Raw genomic sequence first — 21,093 nt, 5'->3', positions numbered from 1 at the left:
TTAAACAACATCTAGGCAAACAGAAGACAGGCAGAAACAGGCAAGCCACGTTTTTCTAATACAGTGATTACACTCATCTCTCTCTAGAAATGGGAGATATGTTAATCATTTTAAATTTCAGATATTTGATCAAAAATCGACATCCATTTATGCTACCAAAAATACTTTAAAAATCCTCTGTTAATTAGTCTCAAACTACTGCAGATGGATTACTTTGCAAAAAGTAAATATAATAGAGCACCAGCCGATGAAATAAGATATATATTAAAGAAAATCTTTAAAATATCAACCACTTGGTCTCTAAGGCTTAAGAGTCTAATAAATAGAGTTTTTTTCAAGAGGTCATTTTTGCTATCAAGAAATAATGAAATAAATATAGATTAAGAATTAAAATATATGCTGAAGCAAGAAACATACTTGTTTTATAATTCATATTATGTCTTGCAAGAACTAATTAATGAATTAAATTAATATTTTGTAAGTAGTTTCTTCCTCAATTCAACTAGCATTTGGCATGATCAAAGTTTAACTAAATTAAAGACTTGAGGGTGCTTTGAATTAACATCAGATGCTAGTGGTCATCTCCACCCCTTTATCCTCCCTCTAATGTGTCCTTGAAGGTGGCATGTGTTACCCAGGCTATCCAACCTTCTGACAAAGGCAGATATATATTGAACATTACTTTATCATTTCAATATCAAGGTCACTATGTTCCCCTCCTAGGATTTAGTACGTTGAAAGACCCTCATTACATAACACTTCAGACAGCTATAAAAGCATGAACTTGGTCCCATACCAAATTCAGTTTCACTGAGCAGAGCAACCTTATCTTTAGTCACCATTAAATTATAAAATGCAGTTGATATGTACATAGTCCCCCATACTACCTTTACACCCTAAGACAGCAATTGAACATTCTTGCCTGTGTTACTGATCATTAATATACTGCTGTGAATATACCAAGGGGACATCCTTTCAAAATTATTGCCTATAAGAAATTGTAAAATTTGCTCCGTTTCAAATAGTAAAGTAGCTTGCACCCCCTATTATCTATAGAGGAAATGATTCAGGCCAGATGCCAACGCGAGGTAGCCAAGTCCAGCTTTAACAGAGAAAAGATGGCATATTTCTACAACTGCTCCTAGTGAAATGACACCTCATATATGATCTAACAATGGACTGGAGAAGATGAAGCTCATTTTTCAGATTTCTAAAGGTCAAGGCTCAAGGGATGAAAGGAGTACTGCTTGAGATGAAGCTTAATACCAGACATTTGACTCGCTGTCTAGACCTGATGACCTAGGGAACATAACAGGAAGTCCTTAACAAGTAAGTGTATGTAAGGAACAAGTGGTTCTGATTTCTGGCACAAAGCAAATGTGTCCATTACATGCAAAAGATAAGACTGCTTATCTGAGAAATGTAAAGCCCCTTCTTGTTTATATGGGAAGATAGAGGATGGGGTTAACACAACTATGGGGGGGTTCTCTGGCATAAATGAAGAAATATGTTTCTTTTATTTCCACTGAAGAATTAATCTGGACATAGGGGAGTGGGACCCTTGGAAGCACCAATCCTGAGCACATTAGAACAGAAGAGTTCTACTTTTTCTTCTCCGAACTGCCAGTGTACATGACGGGGTGAGGGAGATGGGGAGTGAATGTAGGAATCAAAAGGAATATGAAGAAACCCTGATGGAAATGATAATGGTTTGACCTTAATTCAAAAGTAATGTTTTCAGGCTCCAGACATGCAGGCTCAGTGGCCATGGCTCACAGGCCCAGCCACTCCACGGCATGTGGGATCTTCCCGGACCAGGGCACGAACCCGTGTCCCCTGCATCGGCAGGGACTCTCAACCACTGCGCCACCAGGGAAGCCCAAGAAGTAATGTTTAAAATGGCTAACATATGTCTCTTGTTAAAGTGTAGCACTGGAAGAGGAGTAGGACAGAAGGCATTCTGGACAAAGTAGGAAGGAGGTCCTCAGGGTTGGCATTTTGCACTAACAGCTGTTGTCCCAAGAAAAGGGAAATCACTCAAAAGGTGCCAAAGACAAGAGGAGTGCCTTGTTGCACTCTCTCAAGGATATCTGTTATCATTTAAAAACTAACTAAAGACACCCCACCACACAAACTCTCCTAGCATTTTTCATCCAAAGACGTCAAAAGCCCTTTCTAAATGTTATCCTCATGATACCTCTGTGAGGTAGGTAGCATAATTCTAATTTTTATTCAAGCTAAGGCACAAATAGAGCCTGAGTTGCAAGAGTGGTCTGGAATTTTGTTCACTGCAACACACTTCCTTCATTTTGATGTAGGCAACTCAAGACACACTGCTAGGAAATGTCCTTAGAGAAAGTAGACCTAAGAGCCAAACAAAAGCATTCATGACTCTGGGAAAGCGGCACTCTAACACTCACTGATGGTGTCTTAGGAGACGCCCTCCACTGAAGAGTACTAATATGTGCAGTCCTGTTGAACATGGAGACCAAACCATCTATGATGATAGGAAAAAGGCTGAAGAAACAGTCTTCTTGTTTTCCCCCACTGTTGAGACCAGAACAGTGACAATCTTAAAACATACCATCTAAGGGACTTTAGTCCTTAAGTCTCGGTCTTCACTGGTGCGGTAAAATCCTAAGACCTATATTTTGCTGATGATTTTGATGTTTTTGATCAGATACATTTCTACATCCTTGATCCCAGACAATTCTCTTTTAGCATAACTGAGTTATCTGTATAAAACGTAATGCCAGGGTCTGAAGCAAACAATACATCCAGTCAGCATACATTGGTTCTATATATTTTGAGAAACACTTGAGTACACAAAGAAAGCGTGCAATGTTAAAGAGATGATTTGAACAATATTGTGGCTTGTCTAATGGAGAATCCAGCGTCCTTTCAGGAAACTGAAGATACTCAAAAGTTGCTCCCCAATTTCTATTAACAACCCTCGAAAAGTGAACATTTTCATTTGATACAAATATACAAATTTAAAATAAGTGCACAGTTCAGAATGGCCTACCATTTTCAGATTGCTTATGTGTCAGAAAATACACAGTCGATAAAAAAATACCAGAGAGTGGGGACAAAAGGCTCTCTGGAGCTGTACAGCAAAAATGAATATCACTTCAGTAGGTAGTGATCTCTGGAGAAAGTGGTGTCCTTAGAAACCAGTAGCACTGAAAGATAGCAGGTCACAAATCTGGTGATGGGGGATAAGACGTATAATAAGGCCCATTTTCCTGCAGAAAGAAAAAAAGACAAGAACATTAAATAATAAGATCAATGTAATTGGGAATGTAAAAGAAAGGGATTTAAAGCCAATGATCTAACGTATGGAAAATGTCTAGCACATGCCTGGCCCTGAGCAGGTCCTCAAGCCAACAGAGCCATTCCACTGGAGTCAGTCAGAGTTGGTATAATGTAGGCAGAGGTAATCAGGATGATGAGATTTAAAAATATTACCATTTATTGAACATTCTATATGCCAGACACTTAACCAGCACTTTTCTTTCATTATCCTTTTATAACCTCACAATATAATGCCATAAAGTAGGTAACATCCTCATTTTACAGAACAGGAAACTAAGGATCACACAGATGTCATCACTCACCTTAGGTCACCAAGCCGGCAACCAGGAGAGCCTGAATTTTAAATCCATGTCTATCCAAATCTAAAGCCCAGATTCTTTTTTTTTTTTCTTAAACATCTTTATTGGAGTATAATTGCTTTACAATGGTGTGTTAGTTTCTGCTTTATAACAAAGTGAATTTTTTGTTAGGCTGTGTTGTCTTGCTGTGTGCCGAATCTTTGAGTTATGAAACAAAAATCATCATCAAGGAATTCAATAATTACAACTCTGTTGGCAGAAATGAGTCTCTCCATGACATGCCTGAGTGGCGAGGCTTTTAACAATGACAGTTTTTAGGGCGTTCAAGATCAAGGTGGAGAATTGAATGCTAGAACTTTAATGTCAAATGTAGAAAGCAATAAATCAGTGTAAGGAAATTTTTTGACCTTATTTTGGCTAACTTTATCTTATAAAAATCAAGACAGTTAGCTTTATGGTAGATAGACCCAAAATTACATTTATGAGACTTAAGATTCATTTCTTGTTATTTAGGAAAGTATTTCTTTGACAAGTAACTTATTTTCCAGTAAACCATAAACAAAAAATGCTTAACATTAATGTAAGATAATAGTTAGATATGGAGAATGAAAGGTAGGAAGAAAACAGCATTGCTTTATGGCATATTTACATTATAGTTATGGAGCATTAAATCCATCCAGTCTTGAACATAATAGGCAGTTAAATGTTATTTGAGTGACTAAGTGAATGAAAAGCTCTGCCATTCTTCAGAGCAGATGCTCTGGAGGAGAAACTGATCCTGGGACCATAACCAGGAAAACAAGAGAATATCTAGGAAAACTTACTTTCTTCTTTTTTTCTTTTCTTTCTTTCTTTTTTTTTTTTTTTTAACTTTCTGATTATACATCTGACCAGGTTAAAAAAAAATTCAGTAGAAACAAATCTAAAGATTGGCTACATTTTAGGATACTTCACTAAAATTAATGAAAAATTTTTTTTGTATTTTAGAATTTCCTACCAGGATCTGTTAAACCAATCACTCCAGTATCCTCAAAAGGCATAGAAGCTATGCCTAAGAAACATGCCTGAAGAGAGAAATCTATCCTGAAGTTCAACTGAAAAGAAATGGTTCACGATCCATCTTTAAGATTTCTCCATTCCATTCCACTACGGTATTTTTCTAGGCTTCCTGTATCTACATTAAATTGTGATAAAGTAAGAAGGGAAAATCTAATTCTTAATGCTATGAAATAAAGCTTTTATATTAGTCTCACACTGTGGAAGAGACTGCCGAGCAATCGAATACTTTCTCTATTTCTGGAAACAATCACAGAATTTTGAAGAATTGTTACCAGGTAAATCTCTACACTCTCTTCTTTGACTATAAGAGTGCTGACTAGCTCCCTTTCTGAAATGGTCTCAGTACCATTTTGATCCAGATAGACAAAAATTACCTTCTAATTACCGCCAAAGGTTCCTTTTAATCCTATAAAATTTATGTCACTAAGTCACAAACGACCCAGAAAAATAGAAGCTCACTGCCAACAACCAACCACGTCATACCTTCACCAAGTAAAGGACTATGGGCAAAGCACACTTGAATACGATAATAAAACTGACCGACTCCACACTTGTTTCCTTTTCTCTAATCATATTTTTAATTCTTTCTAGCAAAGGAAAACTTTTCTTTACAAGGTACTATCCAACCACCTTCTAGCCTTTCACCTCAGTGTCCCGTGGGGCACCTCAAACCTAGTGTGTCACAAACTGAAAAGACCACCTGTCTGTTTTCTCCAAGCCCCCCCCCCCCCCCCCCCCCAGTGCTCTTCCTCCAAATTGCCTCTCTGGGATGGTGGCGACACCATTCTCCAAGTCTCCCAAAGCAGAAACTTTGTTAGTCACCTCAGGCTTCTTTCCTCCTTCATTCCTCCCAGTGGCTGGCTGCTCAGTCACCATAATGCTGTGGATTCTATTCCCTAAAGCGTCTACTTCTAACTATCTCTAAGCTCTTCAAACCCCTGCCATTACCACTACCACTGCCTGGCTCTAGTCTCATTTCTCCTCTGGCTTCCTCTGACAGCCTCTTATTTGTCTCCTTGCCTCCAGTTTTACCCTTGTCTGGTCCCTCTCTACACTGCGTTTTTAGCCATCTCTCTAAACAGGAACACAATGGCAGTTCTCCCTTGCTCAACACTCCCCACCAACTACGAAGGAGCCAAAGTACCGCAGCATAATGTGCAAAGCTGCAGTGTATTTAGGGATCTGCCCTCTGCCTGCCCTTTCCACATCATCTCCTGACACCTTCTTCTGTTTCTTTCCTCTTTTTATTCCTCTCTTTGGCCTTTATATATAGATGGCCTGATATCTCAGTTTCAGAAAGCTCTAATACAGGTACAGAAAGATGATCCAGTGACCTAAGTGTTAGATTGTAGGTTATTTTATTTCATTTTGATTAATCACATTATTAATTAGGCCTGTATTTAATATATAAAATATTAAAAAAAAACACTAAAAACACACACACACAGAACAAAAAAACAAAACCAAGCTTGAGTGCGGTGTTGATATTTAATGAAAGCCTGCTTTGTAGGCCCTTAAGTATACAGAAAACGTGTTGGCTTAAAAACTGCTCTTTTGGGGCTTCCCTGGTGGCGCAGTGGTTGAGAGTCTGCCTGCCGATGCAGGGGACACGGGTTTGTGCCCCGGTCCGGGAGGATCCCACATGCCGCGGAGCGGCTGGTCCCGTGAGCCATGGCCGCTGAGCCTGCGCGTCCGGAGCCTGTGCTCCGCAATGGGAGGGGTCACAACAGTGAGAGGCCCGCGTACCGCAAAAAAAAAAACCAAAAAAACAAAACAAAAAACCCCTGCTCTTTTGGGTTTTCTAACCAATACATCCTAACTTACATATTTCTACACCAGAAAATAAATGGTAAATCTGGATATTAGCTTTGAATCATCATTCCAAATTTTCGTATCAAAATGTCTTTCAGTGCCTTTCACATTTCCAGCTATCCATTTTTCTTTAAATATTAAGAAGAGTGATATATAGTTCAAAAAAATAATAAGGCAATTTTCTGCTTTAGCAATCTGCAAGAAATAAAACCGGACGCTCTTTTTTCTGCCTCCCATACCTTCAACAATCTTTGTATTTATGATCCAGCGACTCCAATTACAAATCTTCTTTGTGCAAAAGCAAAACATGACATTTTGTTAGCCATTAGAACACATTAAATACTTTGCTCTTCACATAAAGTGTAACAGAAATCATAACTGAAGTCGTAGAAACGTTAGAGAGAAAATGTCTTGTAGGATACTTACTTTACTGTACATATGTTGTACAATAAAGGAAGAATAATTCATTTTAAGCTTAATATAACCTGCAAATATATTCTCTGATTCATGCATAAAAATATGCAATAATGCAGCAATAATTAAATAAGGCAATTGATAACGTTTTGGCCAAGCGTGTTACTTCTCTGTTTTTAACTACTAAAGTGATAGCGTGAATAAGTACAATGGAATAGAGCTTTGATGAAATTCTAGAGTAGTCCTTTCTTAGTGTTTAATAGATTCATAAATGTATCTGTAAGGAATAATGTATTGGTTGTCACTTATACAAACTTTTAGCAAAATGAAACTTCTCATAGGGTAAAGACTAGGATAGGCGACCTGGCTTACAATTAACGCTGAAAATGTCGGACACCAAACTTTTAGCAAAATGAAACTTCTCATAGGGTAAAGACTAGGATAGGCGACCTGGCTTACAATTAACGCTGAAAATGTCGGACACCAACAGATTCTTCTGGCTCTATTTATGTAGATGAAAAGCCATTCAGTCTTAACAAAATTAGGGAGGGGTGTGTCTCAAAGGTGGTGGAAAACTGACAGTACAAGCAAGGATTGGCTATAAACCTACAGCAGAAATATTTCCCATTGAAAAGTTTACTGGGGGAAAGGCGCCCCCCTTAGAATCAAGCATTTTCCTAAAGTTACCATAGGAAAAGAATGTCAAACGATACTATCAATTAAAACACATTAATTGCATTATCATCTTACAATGAAAAGATGATGTGCTCAGACGCACTTGCACTATAAAATAGTTAAGATAATACACCAGGTAAGGGAGAATTCCTGGTACTTCTTACCCTGGCATCATATTCAAGGACAAAAGGAGGAAAGTCGATCTGTTCTGGCGAGATGGCAGAAAACAGCTGGTGGAGGCTGTCCACATGGTGGATTTTGTCCTTCAGTCCTGAGACAGAAAAGGTGGTAAAAAACCATGTTGATACCTGATTAATAGAAGAAAAAAAATAATTTAAGCTGGTGGCCTGAGTTGGAAATATACACGATTTTGAAAATTTATGCTAGATAAAAACTATTTCAAAATTGAAATTGATATCAAAGAAATCTTGTAATAAGCAGTGTTTTTCAAGGTGCAGGTTGTAGTGCATCAGTGGATTATGCAATCAGTTTAGTGGATTGTGAACAGTATTAAAAACAACAAAAAGAAACATGCTAGAGCAACAATGACTAGGGAATGTAGCAAGATGAGCTTTGTCTCATGAAGCTTCAGTTTCTGTTACATGTCTATGTGCTCCAGTGCATGTCATGCGTTGGGATGTAACATAATATGCTTCTTACTGTGGGCTGTGGTCAAAACCACTGCATTATCTGATGGAAGAACTGATTCACTGGTACTCTGAAAATGGTTAACATCTCCAAATCTCATAAACTCTTTTCATTACTTCAAATGAGACTGAAAATTTTTGTCAAGTTTTAAGACATCTATTTTTCTGTTGACACTTGGCATGCAGTCTCTTTCTCAGTCAAAGTGAATCTTCTGTAGACGTGGAGCCACCTTTGCTCATTTCACTCCATGACACTGCAATCTTTCTATAAAACCTAGTCTGCAAAATTTGTTGGTTCCAAAAAAAGAGAGAATTCTTGATAGCAAACTATACTGACAAACTATACTGGCATTCTAGCTAAACAATAGCTAGAATTTACAAATTCTTGTTCATCTATCCAAACTGGCAATCATAATTAGTCATGTTTACCAACGGCTTATACAACAGTTCTATGAGGTAGGTACAATGTTACTGCTATCCTCATTTTATTTACAGAAGAAGGTAACATATGCATATGAATTCTCAGTGCACTGGCATAATACATTCCAGTATATAACTGGGTACATTACAAATACAGTACATGCCACTTTGGGCACTTGCCAATCGTTTTTTAAATTTCTCTTTGACACCCTGTCATGTTTTCCAGTGGTTGCTCCAAACCTTTCACATATTCCTGGTCCCTAATACAACATACTGTCTTCATACCTACTTATGAGAAAAGGCATGGAATAACAGAGACAACACTACACTTATCTCTATCAGAATCTTATCCAAACTTCCAAGACTCGGTAGAGACTCATCTCTACCATTATTTCTCCCTTACAGCTCCAAACAGATTATCCCCTCTACTGAATTCACATAACCTTATGTTTAACTCTCATTTATAGCACTTATCTTACTTCATAGGAATATAAGTAGTTTCTTATATTCACTTCTATAATTTCCCTAGTACTTGGCAGACAATCATAGAATGGTCTAAAGTTTTAGAAGGTACAGACAGACCATGCATTCTCAAGTATTTGAAAAAGAACGAATGAATGAAGATAAGGCCTATTTCATACTGAGTTTCATGGCCGGGCTCACTAATCTATTTCGGCTATACTACCAATGACTGTTATAAGGCCTCAGATATTAACATTACCCTCTGTATCCTCTCATCTTACCAAGCTTATTTGGAGTGTGGTGAAGGGGGCGGGAGGCTCTTGGCCTTTCTAGAACCAAGTGAGTTAATTTAAATCAGATTAGATTGTCACTTAATTACACTCCAATCCCCAGTTTTTCACATCAGTTTTTTTTGTTTTGTTTTCAAAGCACATGCTGTTATATACCTAATTGATACAAACTTCTGCAAACTAGATTAGGGGCTCTACAACCAGTTAGCTGATAAACTAGTAAGAGCTACGGAGAGACCATGGAGATTTTAGAGATTCTAGGAAGAGGTTAAGAAAATAAAGATTGTAGAGTCAGAACGGAGAAGAACCTTGCGGATGTGTCAGGAGATACACTGTGCAAGAAGTTACACATCGACTGGGAATCTACTATGTGCTAAGCATTGGGCACAGCTGTAGGTGATACAGGGTAACAGCGACCTGGCCATTCCTCTAATGGGGGCTTAGACTCTAGAAAAGGAGCCAGCTTATAAGCATAGTAACAACTTCCTAAGGCAAAAAGTACTAAATGCAATGAATGGCCCAAAGAAACACATGAATACCTATCACAGGCAAGGAGCTGTGCTACGTGGAAAAAGGTATAAAATTACGGAACTAGAAGGGACTACACAGGGTATTTGTGTTCCACTGTCTCTTACCTCAGTACCTTTTTACATGCTGCTTGTTTAGTCCTGAAACCCTTTTCCTCAATTCTTTGCCTGGCTAAGAACTGTCCTTCAGAGTTCAGGTCAGAACTCACCTCTGTGAGGAAGCTTTCACTGAGTACCTACACTCCAGCCAAAGCTGGAGAAGCAGCTTCCCCCTAAGTGTTCCAACAACACCGTGTTTACTCATATTACTACATAACTGACACTCTGTGTGGTAGTAGCTGATTCTCTCAATAGACTAAATTCCCCTGTGTGGGGATTCTCTTCTTCAATACCATATTTATAGGGATTTATAGGGTCTAACTAATGCTCAACATGAAAAGTAAGCAATTCAATATGTTGAGAGAATTAACAAATGCTTTCTGGACTTACTACTTTAGTACTATTTAGGGATGGCCGAATATTCCTTCATTCTACAAAAACAAGTTGTACTTCAATCTGGGCCTCAGTCTCTTCATCTACAAAACAAGCAAGTTGGACTTCAATGATTTTTAAAGTCCCTCTTAGTTATACAGTTCTATGAAAGGACTCTTGACTATGCTGCATGTACTGACACGGTGAGCTGGTGGTGGTAAATTCAAAGAGAAGGCTGGGTTGGGGAAGAATGGGCAGTGATCTTAGGCACACACTCTTTGAAAGACAAACACATTTCTCTGTTGCATTTTCTCCCATTACCTCCTTTACATTCTTTAGGCATTAGCAAGAGAAAATTACTCAAAGTAGACAGAAGTGGAAACCCAGTTACAAGTTTTCCATTCAGGGAGACCCAAGAGCATTGTCTTCAGTTTTTTTCATTTTATTTTTATGTAGCTCAGCTTTTAATTTTCAATTATTTACAACGTAAGTCACAGATATACATTTATTTAGGTAAAACTTGCTTTACTCAGTATCTACTATTTTAAAAAACTGAATTAAAAATTTGAAAAAAAGGCTGCTATGATATGCTGTGAATGCTAGAAACTCTTTCATCCAATTATTCACAAATGCACAGCCAAGAACATGGGATCACAAGACAACATAAACTAGGAAAAGATTGTTCACACATGTATGCACTTAAGTCATCTACTACAGCCAGAATCAACAGTGGGTTTAAATACTATTAGTTCACGTTCTATTAGTGAACTTCAAGAAAGAAAAAGAGTAGTGATTTATATGAGCAGTCAACTTACCATGGTGGGTGGAATGCCCTGGAAAAGATCTGAGAAGTATGGAAATCAGGACAGCGATTCTATTGTTTTATTATCCCTTGATTTCATCTCATTATTTTATAATTACAACCACTCCATTTACAGTTTTCGATTTAGTATAAAATAATGGTGGATTTCATTACACATGGGTTTTATTTTCTCAATCCTTCATCATTTTCTCCGTCCCAAAATATTATGAAAGGTAACATAATGGCTTTCACTTCATACATCTGCTCTTCAGTCTCTGCCTACCCGCCATTTGCACTGACTTCTACCTGAAGCAATTCCAATGGTGGGACAACCAACGCTAGTGGCTCTAACACTGAAATTTCTGGTAATGTCTATCCATTGGTGTCCCAATAGGGGAAAGATAGCTATCCACTGACTCTCTTGTGTGGGGAAGGAGGGGTTAAAGTCAGATCTTAGCAAACAGTGGCTATGTATTCTCGTAAGTCTGGTACAGAGGAACGCTCTTTGGATAAGTCTGAATTTGTGACAAAAGTTAAAAAAGGTTTTTTTCCATTAAAAAAATTATGAAGATTCATAATTTGGATGAAAATTCCAACATTCACTAAAGTTGAAAGAATTTTACAGGGAACACTGGTACAGAAATCATTCAGACGATCATTAACATTTTCCTTAAGTTTTCTTCATCACACATCTATCTGTTCCTCTATGCATCTATTAACCCATCTTACTTTTTTGCTGCACCTCAAAGTAAACTGCAGACATCGGTAAACGTTCCTCAAATACAACATTCATATCTTTAACTAGAGTTCAGTGTTTGTTCAGTTTGCTATAAAATTTACATTCGATGAAATACACAGATTTTAAGTGTACTTTTGCTGGGTAGACAGATGTACACACTTGTATTAGCAAAACTCCTATTGAGATACAAAACATTTTCATCACCCCAGAAAGTTCCCTCACGCCCCTCTTCCCAGAAGCAAACACTGTTTCGATTTTTTTTCTACCATGCATTAGTTTTGCCTGCTCTAGAATCTCATATAAGTGGAATTATACAGCATGACTCTTTTATGTAAGGCTTCCTTCACTCAGCATTAACGTTTTTAAGATTCCTTCATGCTGTTGTGTATATCAGTAGTATCGATGTTCTCTTTTATTGCCAAGAAATATTCCATTACAAGTATACAGCAGAGTTTAATTATTCATAATCCTATTGATGGACACCTTGGCTGGCAGTCACTGGCTGCTATGATTAATGCTGCAGTGAACATTCCTGTAGAAGTCTTTCTATGCACATATATTTCATTTCACTTGGGTAAATACCTAGTATTGGAATTGCTCGGTCACAGACATATTGAGTTTATAAGAAACTGTCATAACTTTTTTCAAAGTGGTCGCAGAAATTCACATTCTGACTTATACTGTAGGAGAATTCCAGTTACTCCACATCACTGGTAATATCTGGTATTGTCAGTTTTTTAAACTTTAGCCATTCTGGTGGCAGTGCAGTGACATCTCATGCAGTTTAAAAAAAAAGTTTTATTAAGATATACCCAACTTACAATAAACTGCACATATTTAAAGGATAAAATTTGTTAAGTTGTGACATTACGTATACACCCATGATACCGTCATCACAATCAAGAAGATGAACACTGGGAGCTCCCCGGTGGCCCAGTGGTTCAGATTCCAGGCTTTCACTGCTGTGGCCCGGATTCAACCCCTGCTCGGGGAACTGAGATCCCGCAAGCCACGCGGCACAGCCAACGACAACAACAGCAACAACAAAAAAAAAGAAAGAAAATTAACATACCCATCACTCCTACAGGTTCTCAGGGTCCTCTGTAACTCCTCCCTCCCGCCCCTCCTCCCTGTCCACAGGTAACCACTGCTCTACTTTCTGTAGAAAAATTATACATTAGTTCATATTCCCTAGAATTTTATATGAAGGGAATTACATAGTATGGACACTCGTCTGGTACGTACACGCCTCTTTTATTCAGCGTAAATATGCTGAGATTCATTTGTGCTGTTGCATATATCAACAGTTCATTCTTTTTTTCATTGCTGAGTAGTATTCTATTGTATGGATATACCACAGTTTGGTTATCAGTCCTCTCAGTGATGAGCATATGGGTTGTTTCTAATTTGGGGCTATAACAAAAGTGCTATGAGCATTTGTATACAGGCAATGGATATGCTTTCATTTGTTTTGGGTAAGTATCTATGAGTGGAATGGCTGGATCACACAGTAGGTGTATGTTTAACTCTTTAAATAAGCTGCTAAATTGTGTTCCAAACTTTCTATACCATTTAACGTTCTGATCAGCACTATTTGGGAGTTCCAGTTCTTCCACATTCTGACCAACATTTGATACACAGTCTTTTAAATTTTAGCAATTCTAATAGGAACGTAATATCTCGTTTTGGTTTCATTTGTACTTTCCTAATAAGTAATTGTGCTGAACATCTTTTCATTTGCTTATTTATCATCGTATATTTTCTTTGGTGAAGTATTTTGCACAAATCATTTTTTCCATTTCTAAATTGTTTCCTTATTATTAAGTTTTGAGATTTCTTTATATATTCTAAAGATAAGTCCTTTATCAGATAAATGTTTTATTTACAAAGATTTTCTCTCAGGCTGTGGTTGATCTTTTCATTCTCTTAGCTATCTTTAAAAGAGCAGAAGTTTTAAATTCTAATAAAGTTCGATTTCTTTTATGGATTGTGCTTTTGGCGTTGTATCTAAGAAATATTTGCTTTACACTCAAGGTCACACAAAGCTTTTTCACCTATACTTTCTTCTAGAAGTTTAAAAAGTTTTGTTTTACATTTATGTGATACAAGATATAGATCAAAGTTCATTTTTTTTTTGGCGTATGGATATCTAATTGGTCCAATATTGTTTGTTGAACAGACTAACCTTTTTCCACTGATCTGACTTTGCACTTTTGTAAAAAAATCAGTTATCCATAAATACGTGAATCTATTTCTGGATTCTTAATTGTGCTCCATTGATGTCTTTGTCTATCTTCATGCCAATACCTCACTGTCTTGAGTACTGTAGCTTTAGAATAAGCATTGAAAGCAGGTAGTGTTGGTCCTCTAACTTTGTTCTTCTTTTCCAAAGTTGTTTTGGCTATTTTAGATTCTGTGCATTTTAATTGAATTTCTACAGAAAAAAACTTGTTGAAATTTTGACTGGGACTGAATTGAATCTATAGCTTTAGAAAGGATTGACAATTTAACAGTATTCAGTTTTCTAATCCATAAATACAGTATACGTCTTCATTTATTTAGGTCTCCTTTAATTTCTCTCATTAATGTTTTGCAGTATACATAACTTGTGCAGTGTATTATACAAGTCTTTCATATCTTTTGTCATATTTATCCCTAAGTACTTGGTATTTTTGATGCTAGTTTAAATTATATTGCTTTTTAAGTCTCAATTTGTTTCTTGCTAATATATAGAATAGATTTTTGAATATTGATCTTAAACCCTGAAACTGTGCTGAAAGTTACTCATCAGTTCTAGTAGCATTTCTGAGGATACCACAGGGTTTTCTATATAGATAATCATGTCATCTATTAATGACAATCAAGACAGCATTATTTACTCCTTTCTAAATCTATATGCATTTTGTTTCTTTTTCTTGTCATATTACACTAGTTAAAACCTCCAGTACAATACTGAATACAAGTGGGGACAGCAGACATTCTTGCAAAGACATACTAAAAACCGACATACTCTTCTGTTTGTCTCCATTAAAGAAAAAATTTCAGTAGCTACTGGATGAATAAAAAAATAAATGGATGATGAGATTTTGGGAAATAGTCAAGCACTTCTTCCTTATGTGCTATAGAAAGAAAAAATTAGCCACCTGCTGAGCATAACAAAGTTAACTTTTCCAATAAGGAGAAAGGTTAGGAAGGTTAATAATATATTATCTGATAAGACCATGTAATCAGAACTCAACTGAAAGAAGAGTAGGAAAGACAAAGTGATTTAATTGACTGTTCACACATTTTACTTTTTTTTTTAAGCCTTGCCAAGCAGTGTAAACAGTGACAAATCCCAAAGTGGAAAACATTCTCACTGAAGCCTTCACTCGTCTTAGTTATGAAATTTAATAAGGACTTTTCACTACTTATCTTACTTAATTTCTCCATAGTGCTTTAAAATAACTATTTCTACCATCTCTGATGCTTTTCCCATCCACTGGCTTCCACAGCATTAGCCAATCTTAGTTCTCCTGCTGCTTTTTGATTATTTCTTCTTGATCTCCTTCCCTGATCCCAGGGTTCTGTCTTTAGCTGTCTAAGTCTATGATTTTATAACACTTTTAAAGAGTTAAAGCTCTGTTTACTTGATGATGCTCTCAAATTTACATCCCAATCCATAGTCCCTACATCTGATGACACCTGGGAGTCATGGATGACACAACCCTTTCTCTCACCCGTACTCATTTAATAAATCACTAAATCCTGGGATTTTATACCCAAATAATAAGTCATCTTTTCTCCAAACTGCACTGATATATTCAGATTCTTCTTTTTTTCTTTGCCTAGACCAGGGGTTGGCAAACTTTTGCAAAAGCCCCTATAGTAAATAGGAAATATTTTTGGCTTCTTATATTAATATTATAAGAAAATTTCACTAGGCAGGCCTGAAGGCACCTGGAACAGTGCTATACTGGAGGCAGGACAACGTGAATACTGATTAGGTTGTTGCTGCATCCTTTGAGGTAAGAGATGATGGTGGGATGAACTAAAGTAGAGGCAGTGGGACTAAAGACACAGGCATAGAATTGGACAATAGTAAGCACACAGAAGTGATGCAATATGATGAGAATGAGGTAAGGCAAGTACCCAAGGATGCCTCCCTTGTTTCTGACTTAGGCATCTGGGTAGACAGTGGTCCCATTTACAAAGATAGGGAATACAAAAAGCAGTTTGGGAGGGAGTGGGAGATGACGACATGAGTAGTTCTGTTTTCAACATGTTGAACTTCTGGGGCCTGTAAAACATCTAAGTGAAGATATTTGATCAGAAGTTCAACAATCAGGTCTAAGCACAGGAATGATGATGATGGCTAACATTTACTGAGTGTTTATTGTATGTCAGATAATGTTTTAAGCGTTTTACATGTATTAACTAATTTCATCCTTCTGACAACTACACAAGGTAGGTACTACTCTTATCCCCACTTTACAGAAGATGAAATTAAAGCACAGAGAGGTTACATAACTTGCCTGAGAAAACAAGTTGGTAATTGGTAGAGGTAGGATTAGAACCTACATTACCTGAATCTCAAATCCATGCTTTCACAAACATTAGACTTTACTGCCTCTCCAGACATATACTTGGGAATTGCATATATTTTGGAGGGTTGTTGAAAACACAGGAATGAAAAAAAAGAAGTACAGAATGAAAGAAGTCAGAGGATTTGGGGACACTAACACTCAAACGATGAGCAGAAAAAGAGGGAACCGCAAAGGAGACTGAGAAGGAGTGGCTAGAAGTAGAAGAAAAACTAGGCAGGGTAAGTTTCAAAGAAGCCAAGACAAAGTGTTTCAAGGGAGAAGTGATAACTGTGCTTAAGGGTATAGGGAAAAGAGAAATTACTGGTGTTTTCAGCGTGAGCAGCTTTAGTTGCCAGAGTGGGATCTGAACCAGACTGGAGTAATTTCAGGTGTATGACACATGGAGATGGTGAGCAGAGGGCACAGATCACACTAAAAAATTTTGGTTGTAAAGGGGAAGAGAGATAAGTGGAGGCTTTAGAATGTTTAAAAATTGATGAGTTAGATCCAGAAAAATGGGAGATAAGAAAGAGGATAATTGCTGAAGAGAGGTTCCTGAGGACAGGGAAAATATTCAATATATGTGTAGAGAAGAGTGTAGGCTCTGGAATTCAAATGCCTAGATTCAAATCCAGCCTTTGCTACTTTACAGTTGCTTAGTTTGCAAAAGTTACTTAATCTCTCTAAGCATCCATCATTTGCCTATCCAATGGGAATACTACTACTAACTACTTCATAGATATAAGGCTTAAACAAGATAATTCATGGGAAGAACTGGCACACAGTAAGTGCTTAGTAAACACTAGCTATTATCACTATGGGATCCAGAGCACAGGTAGAGGGACTGCCCTTCATTAAGAAAGAACACACTTCTGTGATAGAATAAACAGTGGCAATGATAGGAAGAGATGACACGTAAGTTTGGGGTGGGAGGGAGAAGACAGGGAGCTCCTCAGTGATGCTTTCTATGTTCTCAGTTAAGAATGAGGCAGGGCCATCTGTTGCAGTGAGGAGCTGCTGGTAGGACAGAGCTTGAGGGGAGCACACAGCCATGCTGGGACACTGTTCAGTGAAGCATCAAAGGACTGCTAGCAGTGAATGCCCCACGAGTCTGCTGAGAAGCCCAAATTCACATGGCTCTATGATTTCTCCACCACTGCTCAGCAACCCAGATACAGGAGTGAAGAAAGCAGAATGATGGAATAGCTCAAGATCAGGTTTGGATGGGCAAGTGTGATGGAAGGCTAAGAGGTCATAGGTTATTTTAGACATAGGTTATTTATTGACAAGAGTGGCTGAAGTGATGGAACATGAGTTTTAGGCTGGATAGGGAAGAAAAATAAAGATCAAAAAAAAAAAAGAAGATATTTTCAGAAAAAGTAAAAGGACCAAAGGACTAGATATCTTGATGAAATCAAGATGCAGGATTAGATATTAGGGATGTAATTATGAGCAAGATAGTTATATAATACCTCTCAGAGATCTGGCAGGCTAACACATAAGGTAGAAAATTAAACTAGTAATTAGAATTAAAAACAACAATGAAGGAAGACTAGAAAATCTTAAGGAAGTATAATGCAGGAGTACCTACTAGTGGCAGGATTGATCAGAGAGGTTTTTTTTACAGAAAGTAAATGTTGACCTGAGCTCTGAAGGATAAACAGGAGTTAGCCAGGAGCAAGGGCAGAAAAAAGCCCAGATTAACAAAGAGCATGAAGAGGCAAGGACTGAGGGACTAAAGGCCTGTAAAGGTCGCCTACAAAGATACTGGAGTTACATGGGACCAAAATAGGACCACAACTCAAGATCACTTAAAAAGGAAGGGTAAACAAAGAAATTAGCAGTCACAACGGTGATAGCAAGAATTAAGATGATGAAATATATCCTAATATGCATGTAGTGCACTTAAATTCAAGATTTAGCTAAAAAGAAAAATACCTTACCTTTGAACGAAATGTTGGATGAACAAAATAAACAGCCTTCAAATTCCTCTTGTACCTGATTCAAAATCAAAAAGAGGGTCAGTATAAGCCATGTCTAAAACCAGTCACCATTATGAACAATTAACTCTTTTTCCAGGTGTTTAAAAGCAGGAAAAAGTTTACATATGAATTTACTTTGATACAAAATAAACTGGAGTTAAGGAGGGCCTATTATTAAAATATCCAATCTAAGTAAAATAAAAATCTTAGTTACATGAACTATCCTTTCACAAAATACACAACGATGTTTGCTATTGCTTAATACTCGGAAAGAAAAAAGCTGCTTTCCCCCTTCATAATTTGAGAAGATAACTAACTTGACGTCAACAACATCGTAGAGTTTCTTCAGGAAGTCAGAGTCCAGGTGATTGTATTCGCTGGTCAGTGTGTGAAAATATACTAATACGTATTCCTTCACAGCAATGTGATCCATCACATGGATAAAATATAAGAGAGCCTAGAAGAAAAATAAAGATAACAATCATTTTGTACAGTAGTCTATTTCACAGATGCCAAGAGAGAAAAAACCCAGAAGATTAATCTGCGCCCCAGGCACTGCAGAGAGACATCTCAGACTAACGAGGACCTCTTTAAAAAGATCTTCAGGGGAAGTGTCTCATGCCAGTGTTTAGTAGTGCACATAATGCTACAGTATGGTCCCGTTCTGTCTTGTTCTAAGTGATGGAGGAGAACCACCAGTCTCCGTCCTTTCAAACAACTCTTCACATACTCAAAAGAGCTCTTCAGTCAACTACCAGGTTTTCTCTCTCTGGAATAACGGTATCAAAACCATTAGAGGGAGAATTTCTAGACTTTTAATCATTCTTGAAGGTTCTACCTGCATTCAGTGAAAGTCTTTGCAGTCTCCACTGAGAAACGGACTAATGGCTCTCACGTAACCAAGAATTACTATAAAAGGACATTAGAAGTGCTGCCTCACATGGCTCACTTTGAGGGCTAATTTTGTTAGCATCTTTGACATTGAACTGAATGAGGAAAATGAAAACAGGTTTAGTGAGCAGACGGCAGTGGGCTGGGCAGCACTTCCCTGCTCTGCCTCAAACTTAATGTGACCTGGATCAGTTAGAGGAATATGCCATTACAAGAAGGATGAAATTTAAGAGAAACATTAAACACAAAGCAGAGACACGATAATAATCATGCTGGGCAGGACCAGCATGACCCGGTGGTGTAGCTATAAACCATGACAAAGAGGAAGCTAAGAGGTAACAACTGAAGGATTACTATCAAACAGGTTATTTCCCCATTCCTCCTCAGGGGAGTCCTTGGCATTAACTTGAATGGACTAACATGGATTAGTTAGCATGGGTCCAACTGCTACCAGAGCAGACAGAGGAGGGCACTAAGGAAACACAGTACCTTTCCAGTTGCTACCTGGTTCGGACTTTACAATATATATGAAATGATACACCACGAACATCCAGAACACCATGTAAGTACACACCAGAATCAAAGGCAGGGGTTTACGCTTTTATTGGTATCAATCACATTATTAATGCTGAGAATGAATGCCATACTGATTATCAGTTGTTTTTTTCCCCGTGTGTATATGTGTGTGTATTTTTATTACTATTTCTGCTCTTGCCAGACTGCTTCTGGTCCTCTTTCTATCCACTCACCACCTCCTCCCCAAGGCAATCAAGATATCCATTTTCAGCTTCAAATTCCCTGTCTTTAGCTTGAATCTTTTTCATTATAAAAAAGTACAGCCATATGACAGAAAAATGTAGAAAACAAATTCTCCTTAAAACTATGAAATCCATTTTGAGATACTGATATGCATAAACTCGCACCATGCCCCCCTCCCCCACAAAAAGGTCAATGTACATACAAGGTGTTGTTTCTTCTCCTACTGATATTATACCATAAACATTTCTCTATAGTACTTGCCTCTATAACCATAATTTTTCAGGGTCACAGAACATTCCATTTGTGGATGCATAATAATTACCTGTTAGGAATTTAAGTTATAATTTTGGGCCACAAATGAGCCTGTGAGTAACATGCCCGATCCAGGGCTTCCACAGTTTTTTTTACCCAAACACCAGTGACCAGGAGTTTAAGGGCTTAGCCAGATAAAATTATTCCCTTTTGCACAACTGTGTTTTATCTTAAAATTGTATTTAATTTTTACACTTTTGAGTACATTTTTTTTTTTTTACTATGGTTAAGAATTATTTATTAAAGTGATTCTCCTCCTTTGCAGTCCGTGTCTATTACAATTGTTCTAGGAAGATCTACATATTTATCCCATGGATTCAGTTGTCCCTTGCCCAAGTATTCCAATTTGGGCAATTTCTGGGCCTATAGCTACTTTCAAACCTAGGATTATTTTCTTAGTACAAATTCTCGGAAATGGAATTAATGGGTCAGTGGGCGTGACCACTTTGACAGTTTCAATTCGTCTTTGGTAACAATGATTATTATTTAAAAGTAATGGCTAATTTTGATGACAGTCCCAGCTGGAACATGCAGGGACAAGAAAACTCCCCCGCCTGACGTGGAGGAGGAAATGACGACAGAAGCGTGACGTCTACTCAGAATGAGGAAGAAGGTGGTCTTCTCCCCCTCACCACTTTTCCTTTGATTATAA

General features: G+C 37.6%; 1 protein-coding gene across 4 annotated transcripts in view; it reads right to left on the bottom strand.

The window, feature by feature from the left end:
* Positions 1 to 2,781: 2,781 nt before the first annotated feature.
* The window catches only part of GDAP2 (ganglioside induced differentiation associated protein 2), a 70,634-nt gene continuing 52,322 nt past the window's right edge, over positions 2,782 to 21,093 (bottom strand). For 3 of the 4 annotated variants that reach the window (XM_089917064.1, XM_022583949.2, XM_022583950.2), the window contains 5 exons: positions 18,797 to 18,936; positions 18,441 to 18,495; positions 7,739 to 7,882; positions 6,725 to 6,770; positions 2,782 to 3,245 (listed from right to left, as the gene is read on the bottom strand). In XM_089917064.1, the coding sequence (XP_089773190.1) occupies positions 3,127 to 3,245; positions 6,725 to 6,770; positions 7,739 to 7,882; positions 18,441 to 18,495; positions 18,797 to 18,936 (504 nt within the window). In that variant the 3' untranslated portion in view covers positions 2,782 to 3,126. The remainder of the gene's footprint in view (positions 3,246 to 6,724; positions 6,771 to 7,738; positions 7,883 to 18,440; positions 18,496 to 18,796; positions 18,937 to 21,093) is intronic. The other variant, XM_022583952.3, reaches the window with a different exon arrangement.

Source organism: Delphinapterus leucas, chromosome 1 (assembly GCF_059928025.1).
Source record: "Delphinapterus leucas isolate spDelLeu-1000000601 "Yukka" chromosome 1, BTC_Dleu_Yukka2, whole genome shotgun sequence".
Taxonomy (NCBI): domain Eukaryota; kingdom Metazoa; phylum Chordata; class Mammalia; order Artiodactyla; family Monodontidae; genus Delphinapterus; species Delphinapterus leucas.
Note: the sequence above shows the minus strand (reverse complement) of the source record. Positions and strands in the feature narration are given on the sequence as shown.